This window comes from Numida meleagris, chromosome 7 (assembly GCF_002078875.1).
Source record: "Numida meleagris isolate 19003 breed g44 Domestic line chromosome 7, NumMel1.0, whole genome shotgun sequence".
Classification (NCBI taxonomy): domain Eukaryota; kingdom Metazoa; phylum Chordata; class Aves; order Galliformes; family Numididae; genus Numida; species Numida meleagris.
This window is the reverse complement of record NC_034415.1, coordinates 844,022-864,767: the sequence shown is the minus strand read 5'-3', so window position 1 is coordinate 864,767 and position 20,746 is coordinate 844,022. Positions and strand designations below refer to the sequence as shown.

The following is a 20,746-nucleotide window of genomic DNA, read 5'->3' as shown; positions in this document are numbered from 1 at the left end:
CTACATACTAGAGTTACTAAATGTCACTGACTGAGGACTCCATTCCATCTATTTCAATTTTTGAGGGAGAAAATACATATCACAGCTTGGACAAAAAAGACCCATACAAACATACTACGCAGGGCACATTGCATTTACTTGATTTTAAACAGTGGTTGCTAGAAGTTGCTTGGAGGTTTAGAGTGTCAAAGCTGTGTCAGCAGAGATGGACTAGCGGGCAGAAAGCAAGTGGTGCAGTCAAATATTCACAGTGAATGTAATTTATTCATGTAGCTCCACAATTTATCACGTGGCTATTACCATAATGTACGTGGGAAGCAGCTGTATGCACGCACATAATGCCCTAAATGTATGTGTGGTTGGACCTGAACTCCTTACAGAACAGTTGTGGTTGCAAATGATACCATAAGGCGTTTAAAAGCAAATTTCCTTCCTGTGGGGATTCTGTCACACAGCAGTGATGATTTGTACACAGGCAAACAAATGGCTTGTAGGCTATTCCCAGCTATGATAAGCTCACCTACCAGAACTCATTGTTTTTTCAAATTTAAATTATCTAGGTAATGTGATATAAATTTCCAGTGCTTTATTAATACATATAAGTGTCTATGTGTGTGTATATATGCACATACATATTTATGTGTATATATACATATGTTTCTGATACCTGTACAACTATTTACCAAGCCGAACATTTCCAAAACCAGTCTCTAATTTTAGGACCATCTAAAGTAAGGAGCATTTCGTTAGTCTCTTTTGATTGGCCCAAATACCTGCAGTTTCAGTTAAAGAGAATAGCTCTCGGTCACACGTGGCCCCTGTCTGAAAGTGTTTCTTATGCTTCCCATGCACACAAGTGTGCGTACCTGCTGCCTGGAGTACCCAGCTTCCAATAACACTGTCTATGCCAGTGTGGGCTTGCCCAAGAAACTCCACCAGCCCACCTCCCACCACCACTTTTTAAGCCTCTGCAGTTCGAGTAAGTCTATTGTCTTTGGAAATTATGCTGAGTTATACAGTACTGTGATACTTTCAGGTGATCGCATTAGAACCAATTAATTCACGTAAGTCTTCCGTGATCCAGGTAACTGTGCCTGGTTAGGGGTTAACACACTAGGAGTTCTATATTGCCGTCTTTTAACTCGTTGAAAGTTGACCTAAAGAGACACTGAATTCAGACAAAGTCAAGTTAAGCTAGGTCCCAGTCAGCAGAACACTGCATTGCCCAGCTTAAGGTATTGCTGGGCATTTTGTTTACCAGCACATTCAGAACACAAAGCATATTTTCTTGGATATTTGTATCTGCACTATAGGACTTCCACTTTGCAGCCATCTAGCACAAATATGTGCCCACTTGTTATGAAAATGAAAAGCTTGCCTTACCATTGCACAGAAAGTCTCAGGAGGATCTCCACATGTTATGTCTGGGGGATCCAGAGTCACTCTTACATATTTGATCATGTCTCTGGCTTCTGGCTGGCAGGCCATGTAATCCCATACTTTTCCTTCTTCTGTGTAAATCTGAGTCTTACACACATCATAATGTCCCCACACGGAAGGATAATGCTGCATCACGGAAGATACGGTGACCCAGAGGGCGTGAAGTGACAGGAATCTTGACAAATACATTTCTAAATCCTTTCAGGTCACCTTCGTAAGGATGCTCAGTACTGATGTACGTTCAGTCTATAGATTATACATATATGTACATATGCATGTATATATTTTATAAAATAGGTTCCAACTCAAATGTGAGGCATTAGGATACAGCGTTTGCTTTACTAAGTTGAAGACTTTGGTAGAAGCCACACAGACCCCAGTGACAGCCTTTCACAGCAATGTGGAGCTTGTCCTTTGTCTTATTACTTATTTGTCAGGGCTTCTTGTAAAAGATGTCCAACAGTAGATAATAATTTGTGAAGTTGTGGGTCTTCAGCTACACTGTCGATAACCCTGAGTGATCCTCCGTGTTCGCGGCTCACAGGGGATGCCCAGATGCACTGATAAGTCAGTATCTGAAGCAATGGGGTGAGTGTCTACAGGCTGGTGTCTGTTTCCCATCAATCATTCTTTTCTTCTGGCAACAGCACCCTTTTAGAAACAATAAGAGTTAGAGTTATTGTCCAAGAATCAATGAGTTACAAAACATATTATATGTTGACATTTTGAAGGTTTTGATGCAATATAAAGCAAATTGGTATAATATGGATAACCTTTACCGTGGGTGCTGTGCTACAACAGACAAACTACCAAAATCATTCAAAGTGAAAAGTATTTTTGACATGAAAGATTTAACTCTGCTCTGAGAAAGACAGATTTATAATGTTTCAGGTGAATTACGTGTTTCTGCTTCCAAATCTGTATCTTCAGCCTAGCATTGCCGTAGAGCAAACTGCAGAACTCAAACATTGCTTGTGTGTTCTAACCAGGCAGGTGGGGGAGAAGGGAACCAAACAGTGCAGCAGAATAACAGGAAGGCTCTATTACTAAAGTGACACAGAGATGAGTATCAGGGCTACTGGGTGCTGATAGTCTCTTGGCAAGAGGACCTCAGTGAGCTCCAAAAGTCTTACACATTTCTTACGTTCTTTTTTGGAAGAGTAACAAAGATACTGGAAGCACACTGCCATTTCCTTGAAATTTCTCATTGGCATTGGAAGAGCTTTACTCATTTTTTTTTTTCTTTAACAGCATTTTGCTGATTGTGCTGATAAATTACTGATAGGGATAATAGGTTGTTTGTCATTTACTATAAGAATGCTTTCCCCTTCTAGTATGGATGTTGTATTTTCCTAGCTTTGGGAGTGGGGTTACCTATATACTCAGGGTTATTTCATAGCAAATACGTTTATTTCATAGCAGCTACATCTCTTTCCTCCTCTTCAAACAGCAACTAGAAATTCCCTCTGTTTATGTCACTTCAGTCATATTATTACACAGAGAAAATCCTAGGGTGATATTACAATGACTTAACATATGTATTTGGTAAAAATACAAACAATGTGTGGGGGAAACTGCAAAGATGGATTAAGTTCTCTAAACATGGACTGGCAAAAACCAGACTGCAAACTCCAACTCATCTCTTTCAGCCCGTGCCTGTTGCCAACCCGTGCCAGCCAAGGACAGGAGCTCAAGAGCTGGCGTCGGTGGCAGAAGAGGCGGACGCTGCAAGAGGAGGATTTTAGACGGTCGCTACAGCAGTTCTACATCCTTTTTGTCTGGATGATAAAATCTAAGCAAACCCTTCAGCAGACATCAACAACCGTAAGTCATCATATTCTGTTGCCCACTTTGCTTATTCCAAAGTTTAGATTATGCCCTGCGTCTGAACCTTCATTTACCCAAAAGCCACATAACGTAGCCTGTGACTTGGTGAGCTCTTTGGTAATACACAGTTTCAAAAGATATCAGTTATCTTCAAAGCTATTCACAAATGGCTTCCCTATATTTAAATAATGCTTCATCTTAAACTCAGCTAAACCACAGACAGTATGAAATGCCAACAGATGGTTGAATTGTGTTTCCATAGCAAAGTAATTTACAATAATTGCCGTATGGACGTAAATGCAATTTTCCATTATATTCGTCTTATCAAGTGTTACCATACAACTCTGATACATTTTATCAGAATATGAAGAGAATATCTGAAATTTCATGCCATAACAATTCTCAACTAGATCAAATATATTTAAGCCTCAAATCTGAATTTGACACAGAAGAAGAAGTATCTAAGGCTAAATTAAAATTACATATTTTTAAAAATCAAATTGTGAAGTACCATAGCTTTAATAACAACCTTATATTGCTTTTTGTTTGTTTGTTTTCTCCAGTGGCAATATTTATTTATTATCTTGGATTTCACTAATTCAAAGAACATTTCCCATGTCCTTTTAAAGACATCCAAGACAACCTTGTATTCTTCCCCTCTAGTCCTTTCTAACTTGCAGGGAAAAAACTCTAAAGAGTCCCATAGTTTAGCAGAGTCATTATACAGAAAGGAAATAACTGCTCTCCTGAAAAAAAAAAAAAAAAGAAAGATAGGGAAAAAAAAAAGAAAAGCAGAGCAAAGAGAAAGGGTCCCTTGACCTAACTCAAAGCTGGCAAGTTATTTAAGATTTATTTTGACAACTCAAAACATACTCTGTATTGGACAAGGCTTGTTCATAGCTGGAATGAACAGTTGGTGAATATCATGTTCCTGTGTAGAAACAAGAAATTTCAAGATTTAATTATCCTTGCAAGCTTTTATATTAAGAAAAAATAGATTTGTTTTCTTTAATATTTTCCTTGCTAGCCCTTCAGTTACCAATAGCCTTTTATAACTGCTGAGATGCAGATCTACAAATAAAGAGGACTGGATAGGATTGAAATAATGGGAAGCAAGCCGCTACCTTAACATGCTGTTCTAAAATACTTCCCATATAACGAATTCTCATTAAAGTAAGCCAGAGTCATAATGATGGTCGTTACACAGAATTATAGACTATAACATCGATCGAATTTAGTGCACTGACAAGAAAAAAGTGCAGAGGAGTGCAAGACATCTGAGTATTAGGCAGATGTAGAACTGTACGACAGACCTCCCTGACAAGAAGCAGCCAATTATAGCTTAAAATTCTGGCATATAACCAGTTCTGATTAATAGTTTTCCATTACATTACAGACATATTATTAATATATTAAAAATGTCAAGCTTTGGCAAGAACTAATAAGACACGGCTCAGTTAGTCTGCAATATCTTCTTTTAATGAGCTTCCATTGATACAGGGAAAGATATTGACCAAAGCACATTAAGGATCATATGCTAAGCGCTATCAGGATTTTTCTAACAGAGCTATACAGTTTATCTTGCTTATATTTATTCCTGCAGAGTCACTCTCTGTATGCATTCCACATGTCAGCGAGTTCTAAAAACAACTGAACTGTTTTGTAAAAAACAAATAGAACAACAGTTCTGAAGTTTTGAAGTGCACCGGCCACTCTAAGCCTCTAGCTCTAAGCCTCCAGCTTGGGTAACAAAGCAAGACTTTTTACGCCCCCCCCTCAAGTAATAGCTATACATTTGACCTCACAAGAAGCAATCAAACAAATCAGAAATAACCAGTATATGAGAGCCTGACCTTCTGCACCTCCAGTTCCCTGCCTGCCAGCACAGTGCAGCAGCCCACAGGGCTGACACAGGTATGGGAGGAGGGCAAGGCAGCGGCGTGCTGCAGGACAGCTAATGCATTCCAACCTCAGGGGCACACTGCTTCTGGAGAGAGCCCTGTGGGGCATCGGGAGTGTGAACTGCTGAGCATTTAGGGCCTTGAGTTTTTGCGCCATAGTCTCTGCAATCCAAAATAACAGATGCCCCAGGCATCTGGGTGCCAAACCCCACTTTCTCTGTCTCTGCCTTCCCCCAGAGCACCTCTCTGTAAGCAAAGAGGAGGACATTTAGGCGACAACGTGTATGGTGCAAATCCGCTGCATCCCACGTTTAAGGAAGGCAAACAGCTGACCTCGGTCTAAAATTAGCTGTGAAGGTGCCCGTGCACCCTCTTCCCAAGTGGGTGAGGCTGCCACTCAAGCCTCCCGCAGCATTTCAATTTTGCAGCCTGAGCAGATGCCCTCTTCTCCACACCCCAGATGAACTGCATCTTCGCAGGATTAGTGCTGGTGAACAACTTGAGCTCTTGTCAGGGGCTGTTAGCAAACGCACCTCCCCTGCCTCCTTCCATTGCAGAAAATCCATTCCCGGCCCCAAATAATCCCCTCCACACAAAGACGCCAGCTGGAGGCTCTGCAGTCCCTCTCCTGCGGCAGGTCTCTGCTGAAAAGTTGCCGTGCAGATGCTGCCAGGTGGTTCCTGGTTCTTCAGTTCTCGTGTACAGTGGTATGTGAAGAATGCAATAAAATAACAGCAACGGCTTCTCAAACAGCCCAAGTATTCAATAAAATGTGCACTGCCACTGTGCAAGAGCAAGAGCCAAACTCAGTTATTACAAAGCATGCCCCAATGTGAGGAAAACTGGTCAAAATCCTTCCCGGGTGCGGGGGATGCTGGCTGACATTGCAGGGATCTGAAGAACGCTTTTTTTCTGGAGGAAAAACCTGGTATCCCTACCAGCTTGTATCCCTGCGGGAAGTTTGTATCGCAGCTTCAGCAGAGGAATGTATCTAACGAAGCTCAAGCAGAAAGATCCCTTGTGTCCACTCTGATTGTTAGTTACTTCATGCTAGTTCAGAATTCAGGAAACAATGGGAACTACCTAACAGCACTAATCCTCACACCCACAAGTCACAGTGCTGAATAGAAGCAGAGCAGTTTTACCTTGCTACACCTCAAGAATGCGAGCACCTAGTACCTATAAAGCTCCAGTGTTAAACATAATAAACTCAGCCCCATTTCTCAATGCAGAACTATTTATCTATGCAAGCCAAAAGGGAGCCAATGTTTAACAATTCACTATACCTTTTCCATCACACCTGGATAAGATGAAATATACTCCAAATATTCCTGTAGTGTCTGTGGACTTGCACACTGCTCCCAACAAAGTTTCTCTCCTATTTTTATCTGGCTTATTCAACTATCTGGCAGAAAAGGATTTCTTTGTCTCAGGAGAAATTTAAAGTACCAATAACCGCTGGATGAGGAAAACAAAATACAGAGTTCTGCTACCAAAGAGCTGGGATTCGGCACTGCACTGAAATTGCTTTTGGTTGTCCCACATCATTCTTTGCTGAGTGACACTTCGCTCTACTGCTGCCGTTGCTTGCAGGGTATCAGCAGCACTCAGCATAAGGAGCACAAGCACTCCCACTATTTAAATTTAAAAGCCTTTGTGTGTAGCTGCTTTAAGGTTTTCCTCTAGGATCTTGTAACTGTGGCTTATTGCCTTAAATATCTCCGTACTTAGAGTCAGCCTGTTCCGCAAGTTTTTCCTTGCAGAACCAAAGCAAGCATTTGGGGTGGATGCGCTTTGGGTTGTTACTTTTTACCCAGCCAGGTACCAGGTGCTCTCCAGCAGCAGAATGTGGGCACAGGGCTGCCAAGTCTGCCAGTGCTGGTGGGGGCTGATGACTTTCTGCAGCCTGATGGAATCCTAAGCTCCTCATGTCACAGAGGAACAAACCCAGGAGGCTGGCAGTCCCTGACTTTGTTCTGTGCTATACCAGATCTTACATACGTAGCTAGAAAGTTGGTGTCGCTTCTTATCGGTGTCACTGGGTTGGGATTTGGTGGCAAAGTCCATGGGTCTACTAGAACATTGCTGCTAATTGCTGGGAGCTCCCTGGTGAACATCCTGTAAGGCTCCAAAAAAAATGCCGGAAATCAACCTTTATTTTTATCCAAATCCAAACAACTTCAAACCCACCAAAAAGCAAACCGGGGAAAGTTCTGCTGGGCTTTTTCTCCTTTTGATGGGCTGCCTGGGCCACCGCTTCCCATCCCAAAGTGCATCGTCCTTAGGCGAAGTGCTGATTTATTCCTTCGGTGAAAGCATCCACACCGGCAGTTTTGCCCCCTGGCTCTGCCAGCAGAAGCGAGGTTGGCTCCTGGTACATCACATCCACAATATTGAAAAGTTGATTGCAGAGCTATAAAAGTATATTCGGTAGAGGCCAGAGATGTGCGCGGACTAACTTTGAGAGTACAAAAGCATCTGCTTTATGTGATTTAGCTCATCTATGCTGCTCACCGTCATTTGGGGTTTCTTTAGATAATTTTTTGAGAACGGTTAGAAAAATGGCTCGCAATTTCCAGGATGAGTACCGGCGACCTGCCCGCTCCTCGGCCGGCGGGGTATTTCCCTGCCGCCTCCCCTTCGTCAAATTCTACTTTCAGTTTTCCTCGCTCCCCGCGCAGGAAAGACCTCGCGGAGGGGCGGGAGGGCCGGCGGGCAGCTCCCCTCCCTGCGCTCTCAGCCCGAGCCGCGCCCTACAAAGCCCGGCGATGCGCGGCGCGGCCGGAGCTCCGCGGCGGGAGGCTCCGAGGAGCACCGCGCAGGTACCGCCCGGCCCCGCCCCGCCGGCCGCCTCCGCGCTCCGCGCCGCGCCGGCGGCAGGGGGCGCGCGGCTCGCGCCGATCCTCCCCACGGCCCCGCCGGGGCAAGGGGCCACCCCGCTCCACGGCCCCGGGCCGCGTCCCCGTCCCGAACCGTCCTTCCGTCCCGTCCCGCCGCGTCGCGCCCCGCGGAGCTGAGGCGGGCGGTACTCACCGCGCGGGTCGCCCTCGCCTCGACGCGGAGCCGCCGCGGCGCCAGGACGCGCTGGGGCTCCCTCGGCGGCGGCATGGGGGGCCGCGGGCGGGCGTGCGGGGGCGGCGTCCCTCGACAAAGTTGCCGGAGACGCTCGGGGGCCGCGCGGAGCGAAGCGGGCGGGAGCCGGCACCGGTCCCCGGCACTTGTCGGCGTTAAAGTTTGGCGCTGCGCGGCGGCGGGCGGTGCGCGTTTGCGGAGCGGACGGGCGGCGGGGCGGGCGGGCTGCAGCCCTGCTCCGGCTGTCGGCGGGGCGGCGGGCGGAGCGCGCAGAGCATCGCCCCGGGCGCCGCCGAGGTGCTGCCCGGCGGGGCTCCCCGCCCGCCACCGCCGCTCAGGGCGGGGGTGTCCCCGCTCCGGGCGCCGGCGGCCGCGGCATGGAGCGCGGGGCGAGCCGCGGGCGGGGCGCGCCTGGCCGGGGCTGGGGCGCGGATCTCCGCCGTGCGCCGCCCCGGTGCGGCCAAACTTCAGGCGGCGGCGGCGTCTCCTCACTTCGGAGCGACCTCCCCGCGACTGCCGGCGAGCGGGGCGGCGGCGCCAGCCTACCCCTCCTCCGGGCCGCCGCCGCGCGGCCCTAGCGCCGCCGCCGCGCCGCCCCCCTCCGCCGCGCTCCCCGCCCCGCCGCCCCCGCGGAGCGCCCGCCGCGGCGGGAGAGCCGGCGCCGCCTGCCCCGCGGGTGGCCCCCGCTCCGCTCGACCACGCGGCTCCGCCGGGAGCGGGGCCGCGCTACTGCCCTCCCGCAGGAGCAGCCTTATTTCTCTCTCTGTCTTTTCGGCGTCAGACTCATAACGCAGACAACGGAGAGCATCAGCGGTGGTTCTGCCGTCCGAAAGCGAAGCCGGGCGGGCTGGCAGCGGAGCCCCGCCGCCGCGGCGCTGGGCTGCGGGGACAGGGGACGGAGCAGCGGCCCTGCCGGGCGCCGGCCCCACGACGGCGGGTGCCTTCAAACCGCCGGTCCTTCGGCTGGCCGCAGGCACGACGTGCCGCCGGAACTGAGAGAGCGTTGTTTCTGCTGGCGTTTTGCAGTGACTGTCATCCCCATACCTCGTCCAGGAGGACGAGAAAGCTCTGCCCTGGTCCCCATGCAGTGCTCTCTCAACTCGATTTGCTCCTACGCTCACTCCAGTTCCCTCCTTTAAATGAGCTGTACGCAGTTCTCCCCTTCAGACCTCTCCAGGCTATAAGACAGCATCTAAACCTAGAACCAGTTGAGTCCTCTGCAGGAGTTGTGCCTTCTCCTGGCAGCTACCCGCTTGCTGAACCCAACCGGCTCTAGGGGCCAGCTCCGGGTGCTGACACTGGCTGTGCTGTGGAAGCTCAGAGCTGTGCTTTTTGTTTGTGTACTTTGTGCATTAAGAAGCGTTAAATGTGTTTATCTGCGTTATGGTGCCATTGTATCCAGTTGACAAAATTCAGAGTTTTGCGATGCCAGGATGTAACCAAATTTAACAGGGCAGTGGATTTCTGTTAGGCTAAGAGACTTACTCTCTTGAGCTGTGGAATTCAGTAAGTGGCGTAAATGATGGCAGGAGCCACTGAGGGGGATGTTTTGCCTCTTCCCCCTAATACAGCAAAGTCCAGAAGGCCCCTTTCAGTTCCTCCCAGCCTCCTCTCCGTGTGGGCACTGCCGTTGCTGTGCACTTTCCATTGCTTTGATGGCACTCCTGTCGCTGTGCTGGGACAGGTGCAGTGTGCACAGATAAGCAGTTTGTATGGGAAAGCCAGGAATGGTCGGAGGGGTGGGGAGATCCATCTTCAGAGTTCTTCTGCCCCCAGAACAGTTCTGATTTGCAGCCTCACAGTGCTTGGAACTTGTTGCTGAGGGCCAGTATATAAGAGTAGAAGATGAAAATGAATAATTTTGTCTTTCCACTTGAACCCGAAGCATGTCAGGCATCAGGGCTCCATAGGCTGTTCTATTAAGGAGGGGGGCAGAATATGACCACAGTCAGAAGAAACAGATCATTTCCCTAATTACAGGACAGATGGGTGGCTGTACTGCCAAGCAGAGGAGATGGCACGTGCTGAGCCAGCGTCCTGAAGCAGGAAAGGTTTGGGAGCGCTCTGGGAGGGCTCTCCACTTTTACACATGAGGCAAGAGAGAAAGCCACCTTCTCGTGCATGGGCAGCACAGTGCTTCACCTCAAAATAATGCCAGAGGTACTAGTGTGCTCAGTGCTGCTGGAGAGCAGAGTGGAGCATGCTGTATGCAGCTGCTCTGTGCATTCTGCTGATCTGCGTGCTCTGAAGCTCACTAGCTGCACTGGAAGCTTACTGCCCACTGCACTGAGCCTTGGGCCAGCCTGTGGGGATTGTTGCTTGGCTGTGGGACTGGCTGGCCACGGAGATTAAAAGCAGGACCAGGACATTTGATATGTCAAACATTGTTCAGTTCTTCTGCTAATGATGTTAGCTTCTTCTATATCAAAGCTGGAGCAGCTGGTTTGAGTGCGCCGTCACCAATTCTGGGATTAGATGTGCTGTACTGGTAAAAATCATGGCCAGAAATCAAATCCAGTCTGAGACTGTGGCCAAATTTCACAGCCAAATGTGAAGCTCATCAAGAAAATGGGTCTGATTTAAATTCTTTGTCAAAGGCTGTTGCAGATGGAATTCGGCAGCTAGAGGGGACTTTCCTGTGTTGTTTTTGTGCTTGATAGGGTCGTAAGCTGGAGTCAGATGCAGAAGGATGGTGCCTGTATGACCGAACGGAAAATATTTGCAGGAATCCCTGTACTGAATCTCTGTCAGCCCCTTTGGTAGCGATTGATGGTTGTTCATATCTAGATGGACTGCGGGACCCACTGCCATAGCATCTTGACACTGGATTTTAGCGGGATTCCAAAAGGAGATTTGATATTTAGTCAGGAAATAACGTTATGCAAAGTTTGAATATATACCAAAGTATGAAGTACTGCAGATCCCACTCCCTACTTTTCTAGGGTAGAAATTGGCTCAAATTAAGATTTGCTAGTCCTTAAATACTGAAGGATGGAAAGTTACAGCAGTAGGAACACGTTATCTTCAAAGCGCTTCCAGCAGTATTTCTTCCGTCTTCCCAGTAATAGCTGGTATTGGCCCCTAACGGAATCAGGGAAACGGATTAATTCTTGATTACCGGCCTGAGCGTGGAAGCTTCTGTGCATGTGAGGATACTACTTGCCACAAGGCACAATTTCTACTAGAAGCAGCATAAATTGCTGGTACAGAGGTGTTATCGCTGATTGCAAACTTTCCTGTGAAACAACAGCTGAACTGAGAGTTTTAAACCAAGTCTTAGAGCTCATCAAGCTTTGCATCATCTCAAGCTGTGTTTTGGACATTTAGTGCATCCCCTCATGTGCCATTATGAATCTTTTATTACCTGCTATAGTCTGTGTTGACCTCTAATGATGCAGCAGAACTAATTTATTAATGCGTTTCCCCACGATGCAGGCTCGCCGCACTGGACAGCAGCAGTGCAATAGCAGGGGTCCATGTAAGTGTGCCCAGGAACACACGGAGCAGTGCCTGAAAGCAGCAGTTTGATGTATCAGTGGTCCTGAGTGACATCTGCAAAGGGGATGTGGTCCTGACCTGGGAGCAGAGCGGCAGATGGGGCTGCTTGGGGCTGGGCAGCAGCAGGGAGGTCCCACTCCTTTAGAGTATCACAGTGCTGCTCCATGTCCCTGCATTACATGGCTGCTGCCCACTCCATGCACTGGTCTGCTCCTCGTGTGCATTGCTTGCACGTCTCTGACCTTTTTTACAGGCAGCTGGAGGAGACTGTGCAAAGCAGCAGGCAAAGGGTGGTGAGACAAGGAAAGGAGAAGTGATGGCTTGCCCCCGTCCCTCCCCTGCCTCAACCACTGCACTAAGGCAGAGGTAGAAATAGCTGAGCAGTGGCACAGTCTTCAAAAGGCAGAGCTGCTCCGTCCACTTTTTTGCTGCTTTGCCCACAGTAGTTTAACCTCCTGTGAAGTCAATTGGCTGGCACAGATTTGAATGTTGATCTGGGCTTGCACCTTTAGTGCCTCCAGCAGCTTCATTTCCAGCAGAATGATTGGAAAACTGCATTGAGATTTATGACAAAATCAAGAGATTCTGTGTTTTTGCAGGCAGGGGGACAAATCTCATGTCCAGTTGGTGAAGCAGAAAAAACACAGACATCCCTAAGCAGCATTTTGCCGCTGCCTTAACTTCAACGCAGCTCGAGGACAGGGGACAGAGAGCCTACTGACAAGTCACCCCTTGCTTTGAAACCTCCATCACCGTGCAGTCTGCAAAAGGTTTTCTCTGAGCAGGATGGATGGCAGGACAGAACAATGCTGGCAGCTACATGTGCTTTGTCTAAACTGGGGCTTCCATCACAGTGCACTAGCTTGAGCTGAACCCAGCCAGCAGCGCTGGGAAGGTTTAATGGATAAGGCTGGTTGAGGCATGCAGTGCTCTCAAAAGTCCTCCAGCCAGAGTAAGGCAATTTGCATGGCCAGCTGGGAGTATGATGTTGCACTGATGCACGCTGCATAAAGAGATATGCGATTCTGACATCCTATTCCTTCCTTTATTTCCATATGCTTTGATAATGACTTTTTTTCCTTAGAGGGTGAAGAGATCTTTTCCAATCATGTTTCAGGGCTCAGAGTTTCTCTAAACAGGACATCTTGGTTTGAAATCTTGAAATTGGTTGTGTGTGAAATCTGGGAAAGACTATCTAATACGCGTGGTTTTTCATTTGAATCTCATTGTTTGCCACTGGCAGAACATTCGAGGCCTATTACTCATTTCCTGAGTCTGGGATAGAAAGCAAAGTTTTTCATGTCTTCTGGGAGAAGCGTTTTTGTAATTCACATGCAGTTCAGCGGGGATGAGGGCAAAGGAATTCTGTGAGCTATGCTGTTGGGAAGCCAGAGCCAATTCTTTGATATACATAGGGTTATCCTTAAGTATTGGACTGGTTGATTCCGAGATGCAGGTAAATTAACACCTGCATTTCCACTCGCAGAATGAAAAAGTTTTTTTTTTTTCTAATAACAAGTGCTGAAACTCTGCTGTTTCCATTTACACAACACATATGACACAAAGTGTAAATCCTTGACAATATTTTCTCAGAATTTAGCAGCTTGTTTTTCTGCAAACATAAACATTTATTTTTGGTGTTAATAATTAATAGTATGCCACATGCCCATAATAAATGCAAAATCTAATCTTCTATAGACATAAATGTGTCTGCCAAAGTGGTCTTTCTGTGCTGTAAATGACTTTCACAAAGTGGCAGCGTGCATTCTGTTTTCAATCACTGGTGATTTGTTTTGTGAGCAGATATGCCATTAATATAAATATTTTTCCTGGAAAATAACAAATACTTCACGCATTTTTTTCAAACTAAGAATAGTCAGTAATTATTAAAAAAGGGAAGTGGCTAATGTGAAAGTCTTTGCAACTGTATCTGAAGAAAGTAGACAGGCGTGTGGGAAATCCCAGCAACAGAAGCAGAGGAAAATGAGATATAAGAGAATATATCTTCATCTCTGCAGTAGAAAGAAGGAACCAGCCTCCTTGGGGTCAAAGTCACTCCTCCTGCACAGGAAACATCTGTCTGTGATGTGGAACAAGGATATCAGAATAGTGCTGGCAGTAGATCTAGAGAGACCCTTTTCTCCCCTATTGATTGCTCCCTTCAGAGGCCAGTATTTTTAGGCTTCATCATTTCCTAGGAACCAGCAATAGCTGAAACACCTACTGACAAAGCCTAGGGGTTGTGCTGCTCGTAATGGCTGGTTTCACCTGGAGGGTGGGGGTGTCACAGCTCCTAGGTACAGTATTACTGCTTTCGGTTACTGCATTAGAACAGCAGGCAGCAGCCAGTTTTTCTAGAACCTGTAGTTGTGCCAATGAACCCTGGTTAACATATTGGATCAAGTTTTAACATCCCTTTCTGTTGCAAGACAGAATGTAGTTTGTCTGCCACTTCAGTGAAGCTGCATGTATTGGTGGTTCACTAAGCTTCGCTGGAAATAGGCATCTTTCTAGAGTAGGTTGAGCTGACTGTGGGAAAACCAGGGAAATGCTAACACAGAGGAGATGTTGTGAAAAGAAAGACCTTTATTAGTCTGCTTTTTAAAGACTTCATAGTTTTCATATTTGCCTTTCTTATCATCAAGCTACTGATGAAAAAATTGGCTAAGTCTCATATTTGCTGAAAGTTTAACTATTCATTTTGTTGATTGTGGTTAGCAGAGTGGGTGGAAATTCTTCAAACCTTCCAGAAAAGTTAAACCTTAATAGTCCAGTGTAAAATAAGAGAGGGGATGAATCAGAGGTGTCTGAAACATTTTCATGCTATCATTATGCATTCTGTAGGAGAAAAAGTCCATACAAGTCAAGTCGCTGCTCGGGGCCCAAAACTTAGCAGATGGAAGTGTGGTACCCTAGCGGGGATGTTTTTGGAGTAACTGGGCTAGACTGACTCAACCATTTGTACACTGAACAGGGTTGTACAAATTGCTTTGCAGGAAAAATTTCATTTTCCCTAATATTCTGAATTTCTCTCTTCTCAGATCACCTTTTTTGCTAGGCGCTCTTTGTTTGCCAGAAATTTATTTGCAGAGACTCCCATTGCTGCACTTGAGCCTGGTCCTGGGTGAGCTTGCTCACCTACATGGGTAACCATAGAGTACAGCTGTCACTACAGTTGATCAAAAGTGTGCACGGTTAAGTTGGTTTTATTTGTTCTTAATTTTCAAAAAGGCTTTTAAGAACAGAATATTTTATAAAAATTGCCAGCACCGATGCAAATTTCAGGCACTTTCCAAACTTAATTGAAAGGAATAGATTATTTGTCCAAAAATACCAAATCTGTTTTTGAAATTGAAGTTCCATGTTTTAATTGCGTACTTCGAAAACATTTCCTGTTCTTGTTTTTTAACTGTTAAACTTGTCTAGTCTTTGAGTCAGGGACGACTTGTGTTTGCAAACAGAACCTGTTGTTGCTCTGGTCGCAGTTATGCATCCAAGCTCGTGATTGGTACGTGTAATACATACAGTAATTATCAATAATTTGTCATCTGTTTTCTGATATCCTTCAGCTGTTAATACTATCCTAACTGGCTTTCCTTTCCAAAAATAGCTTTTTAAAGACATATAACTTACAGGCTGTGGTTGTGATAGCAGCTGAAATAACCATCCACTCCTGAATCCAGCTTCCAAGCTGAGCTTAATGTTTGGGTATAATGATAATTATTTTTGCCATTTTAAAGAACCAGCTATCTTCTGTTCCCTTAGCAGGTCAATAGGCTTGTCTTGCAAACTAGTGGTTATTTACCCAATCGTATATGTGTTCATGCAGAAATATGAGAATCACTTATTAGCAAAAATTTTATTCAGAGCAATACTTTTATATGGAGTACAAACACTCCAGGGATGATTTTCATTGTTGTTGATTAATTATTTTAATGGATATAGAGCATTCAGGATTGAATTACAATCAAATTCTGACATGGGATAAAAACTTATACAAGAGTATTTGGCAGATAATAGCATTTGAAATTATTTTAGCTCTCCAAATGAAAACAAGAAACAAGTACATAAAAACACTTGCTATTTGAAAAACTGGATTCTGAAGAAGCATCTATTGGCATTCATTTGAGAGGAGCGTGGAACTCCTGCGGAGAGTGGTAAAGGATACTCATTTAGTTTTCATGTGGCCGAACCACATTTTGTCAGGTAACCATTATTTTTGATTTGTGGTATACCATTACGAACCAGTAAAGGGCAGCACTAACCAACTGCTTTAGGTAATGAAAGAGATGGCTAATCATGTTTTCAAGTTTGAAATGATATAAGCAGTAATTGTTTGACAGGATTTGCTATTGAAATGACTGTACTACTGTAGTGCTGCATAACAGCAGCTTCCAGAGCATTCTATAATGGTTAGGGCAGAATTCTACTGCTACAAATTAACAACTTGTAATGAATTCTGGTAAAGGACAATTAACTTTCCGGAAAACGGATTCTCTTATAAGGTGTATGGTCGGTTCTAATGCTTTATATCCTATTATAGAATAGGATCTAAGCATGAAAACGGATGTTAGCAGACTGAATTATATTTTATATCAGAAAGATATAAACAGTAATATACACATCTTTGTACTTTAAAATAGCGGAGGTATGGCTTACTTCAGAATTTAGTAGATAAGTGAATTTATTTCTGAAGTTTGCTTCAGCTTGGCTTAATAGGAAACAGTGATTTGTATTTTGATAAATTGATACTGAACGCAACAGGATATTGGAAAGAATTTTCAGTTTCTTTTTCCTTGTGTCTGGAAATTTAGCTAGGAACTTGTACAAACTTTTTCAAAATGCGTTTATGCTCTTGATTATTATGGTGTTTGGGAGGGAATAAATGATAAGTTGCTATCCTACTTAGTCTCATTCCAATTGTTCTATGTCCGTATGTATATTTAAAAATCATTTCAACAGCTTTTTATTTTCTTTTTAAAGAAAAGATCTTGAATTTTAATGGAAGCAACATTACACTATAAATTAATGCAAACAATAGTTCATCTATTTACTTGTAAAAGGTAATGTACACATCATTCTGAATTTGAAGGATGTGTCGTGATTGTGATAAACTGATGAATCAGTCCCGTTAGGTAATGAACTGAATAGCCTGTAAATAGAGATCTTCAGCGTGATGTTATAGTAAAGTCTTTCCATGTATACTCAAATAGCTACCAGCAATATTAATTTGCAGCATTGTCTCTTTTTACAGATAAAATCATTATTCTAATACTAGGAACATTTTAGTGCTAAAGAGAACATGTCTTGACTCAGCTCATAAGTAGCAAGCGTGCACATTCAGCCTTACTTTCTCCTTTATATTCCTGCTGTCCACTGTAGCCTTGGCCTCCCAGCCCTTCTGCAGAGAGCTCCTGCAGACCCAGGCCCGTCCCCAAAGCTGAGGAGAGAAGGCAAACTTGTCTTAGGTCTCCAGAACCAGTTCTTAGTCAAGGGACTCCTGCTGACCCTTTGAGTGGCATGCTGTAGATTAGCATACACATGGTAAAGATTAGCACAAAGTGCACCTGTAGGTCAAGCCATTGCCTATTAATCCAAAAGCATCTGTTTTAACCTCACACGTTGTGGTGTGAGACATTGCTGTGAATAGCTATTATGAATGTCTCTGCCGTAAGCAAAAAGCAAGTGACTTGTAATCGTAGTTTTTATCATGCAGTTGTAAATTTTTGCATAGTTTTGCATGACATGATCACTTTGTTTTTGTTTGTTTTTTCTTTTTCTTTCTTTCTTTTTTTTTTTTTTTGAAGATGTCCTTACAGAAGATTTTGTGGCATGCAGCTGGCCTTTATGACAAAAAAAAAAGTCTGAGTGGTGGAGAACAGAACATATGTATCATAGATATGGTATTCTTGGCACTTTAGGTACAGAAAAGTAGACATTTGCTGAGATCAAATGAGGTAGATTCATTCTACAGAAGAGATCTAAATTAGAGAAGATTAATTGTAAACAGAATGCAGCTGGGAGCCTTTTGAGCTCCAAGTGAGCAATCCCCTGGACACAGCTCTGCTCTACTCATTTTGAGAGAGGTGCTGGTGTTATTTCCTTGTCCCTGTGCTTACACTTATGTGTATCCTTCAGCCTTTTGGTAGAAGAAAGAGGTACTTAGGGCTAAGATGACTCTGGTTGCTCGCTTTCTCTAGCAGACTTAGACATAAATATCAGGATTTTCACTTTTCCATAGTCAACAACAGTTATTTATATTTTCAATTTCACCTGCATTGCAAGACATTTATTACTGTATTTAATGCACAAGACCATCCAATTAAATCATGAAAAAATCCCCTTTTCCTTTTAAGGGATTAAAATAATATTTTATGGCATGTGTATTGGACGCTGGTTACAAATTAAAATTGTGACACTTGCTGCACTAATATTTTTACGTTGAGAGCCAGACTAATAGATCAAACTATAGAAAAGATGAATGAATGAACAGATGAATTAAAGGATTAAAGTTTTAAGCTGACACTAGAGTTTATGTGTTTACTCTGGTAAGTAAAGTATCAATTGAGCTGAAGTTTTATCAGCAATATTTATGAATTTATTCTCACATACACTGTTATTATGGTATTCTCTTGTATGAAAAGTTATCTAAGCTATTCAGGTAAGTCACTGGCATTTCAGCTTGAACACTGATTCCCTTAAATACTGTAGTTCCTTAAATGCTTTGAGGAGCTCTGCTTTCTATGTACTTGTTATGGTTTCCATTAAGAAAAAAAAAAGAGCAAGAAGGGAAAAAAAAAAAAAATCCAAGTAGATGCATCAGGTAATTCCTGCCATGTTGAGCTGGGGAACTGTCGCTGTTGTTGGGAGGGTATTGGTCTCATGCAGCCAGAGATAGAGAGGGAGCAAGAGAAGTGTGGTGTGCTCAGTGGGGCTTGTCCCCTTGGGACAGAGTTTTCTTCCTGAGAGAGAGCAGCTGAACAGAGAAAGCCGAGAAACAAAGACTGTGCGTGGTTTCTGTTTGCAAGGAGAAGTTGGTGTGAACTAGATCCTGCAGATTATGGAAGGCAGGAGGAGGTCTGACCCTTCTGAAACATGGACCACGTAGCACTTGTGAGCTGGGACAGCTGGGCTGCATGTCTCAAGATTTTTTTGCTTGTTTTTAGACATCTTCAATTCTCCAGAGAGTTTAAGAGTAAGGTTCTGTGGTGCAGTGTTTTTCTTCCTAATCATTTTTTCCCTGCTTTCCTGACCTATCATCTCAAAAGGCATTATAATTGACATCACATGTGGTTGTGGCCTTTTTACTGGTGAGAGGAGGGACATGTGAGCACTCTACTCCTCTGAGTTTATACATTGTCAGGGGTTCAAGGAATGATTTCAGGATCTGAGATATTGGGTACTGACTTCATGCTTGTTTATGGAGGGCAGAAGGTGTGAACCTGGAGGTTTCATTTATAAAATAGAGCTTGACACGGCCTTCTTGTGATAGACAAGTAATTACATAAAAGCAAAACTGGATCAAGCTGAAACAGGGGTTTGTTAAGAGCAGAAGGGTGGGCAATGGATGTTGTCTGTCTTCTGGGAAAAGAGAACAAAGGATCTTCAGAAGGCAAATAGTTTAACAGAATTAATTTTTTTGAACTTATACACAAGCACAGGGAAAGGGTTAGAAAGAAAAGTTTCTGAAACCAGAAGTTAAACACCAAGGGGATGCATCTAGCATCCATTTGTAGTTGATGCAAAACCTGTAACTGATTTCAATGTGTGTGTACAGCCCAGATATGGAACTTCTGAACATTGCCTGCAATGTGATGGCCACTTGGACCTATTCCACTATTGTTCCACTCTGATTTCTGCAGCTTTGTTTTCAGATATGGGGCTAGGTTCACAGTGACTGAAACATGGAAGACATGCTTTGACACAAGCATTTGTCATGCCAGGTAGTATGCCCACTATTTCCAGTCCTTGCCAGCATTTAACTCAGACCAGAATTGACATCAGCTATAACTTTAAGCTTTGATGATGTGTATTCTCCTGACTGTCCAGTTTGCAATGCCCCTCTAACTAAACAGAAAAATGGCAATTAAAATTATATGAGGAACATACTGTTGGTTACTGAAGCAGTAGGGCACAAATAGCTTGGCCAACGTATGTAAGAACATGAGCTAAAGTAGTTGTTCTCCTTTTTCATAGTCTTCACCTGATAGCTGAGGTCACAGACTAATATCCAGAATGAGAAACATTCTGGCCTTAACTAATATATATTGCAATGATTTTTTATGTATTATTTATAGCATCATAAATATATTATTTTAGATTTGTAGATATTTAGTGGGATGGATCTAAATGATATTTTTACAGGAGATAAAAACATGGTGCTCTGGTTGGAAGCTAAGGTGGCCCTGTTGGAACAACACATAGTGAGCACCAGCAGCAGGCAAAAAGGTTCAGGGGAGATCAGGAGCCAGAAGGAAGAATGTGCTAAATACTCTTATGAGAGTCAAGGCAGTACAGCTTATAACTGCAGATGCTGAAGCTTGTAGGTAACAGTACTTAAGGGAATAATCTCATATTAGTTCTTAAGCGTTCTTTTGTCTTTGTAATTACACTCTCTTATAAATAAATATGCAAGATCTCTTACCAAACAGAAAATGCAAAGTCTTTTACAATGGAGAATTGCAATATTCAGAGTTGCGTAAAGACACAAGTCATTGCCTGAACACCCATTTACATCTGAGAAACTTAGTCCAGCTGCCCTGAAGTAACCGCTTACTCCATTCATATTCTTATTTTTTTTATTAAAATGGGGATTTGAACTAGTTTTGTTTTTTTTTTTAAGCCTCAGTTCTGCTCAGCCCAGCAATCTTATAGTTCAAAAGATAAGCATTTCTCAAATGGATAACCTGAAATGTATTTTAAAGTAAAGCCATTCAAAGCATTGTTTTCTAATACATTTCATAGTTTATTGATGCTGAGTAGTGCAAAAATTGTGCAAAAATCTGAAG

At 44.1% G+C, this 20,746-nt stretch overlaps 1 protein-coding gene and 1 long non-coding RNA gene across 6 annotated transcripts in view; one reads left to right on the top strand and one right to left on the bottom strand.

Moving 5' to 3' along the window:
• Window positions 1-3,635, top strand: part of LOC110402450 — a 55,024-nt gene extending 51,389 nt beyond the window's left edge. Inside the window, exon 8 of the long non-coding RNA XR_002441089.1 lies at window positions 3,090-3,635. This is a non-coding gene — a long non-coding RNA (uncharacterized LOC110402450). The remainder of the gene's footprint in view (window positions 1-3,089) is intronic.
• The window catches only part of NTNG1 (netrin G1), a 153,261-nt gene extending 144,790 nt beyond the window's left edge, over window positions 1-8,471 (bottom strand). For 2 of the 5 annotated variants that reach the window (XM_021404544.1, XM_021404543.1), the window contains exons 1-2: window positions 8,202-8,467; window positions 1,384-2,091 (exon numbers count right to left, since the gene is read on the bottom strand). In XM_021404544.1, coding sequence (XP_021260219.1) covers window positions 1,384-1,629 — 246 coding nt within the window. In that variant the 5' untranslated portion in view covers window positions 1,630-2,091; window positions 8,202-8,467. Of the gene's footprint in view, window positions 1-1,383; window positions 2,092-8,201 lie in introns of all 5 variants that reach the window. The other 3 variants (XM_021404546.1, XM_021404542.1, XM_021404545.1) reach the window with 3 other exon arrangements.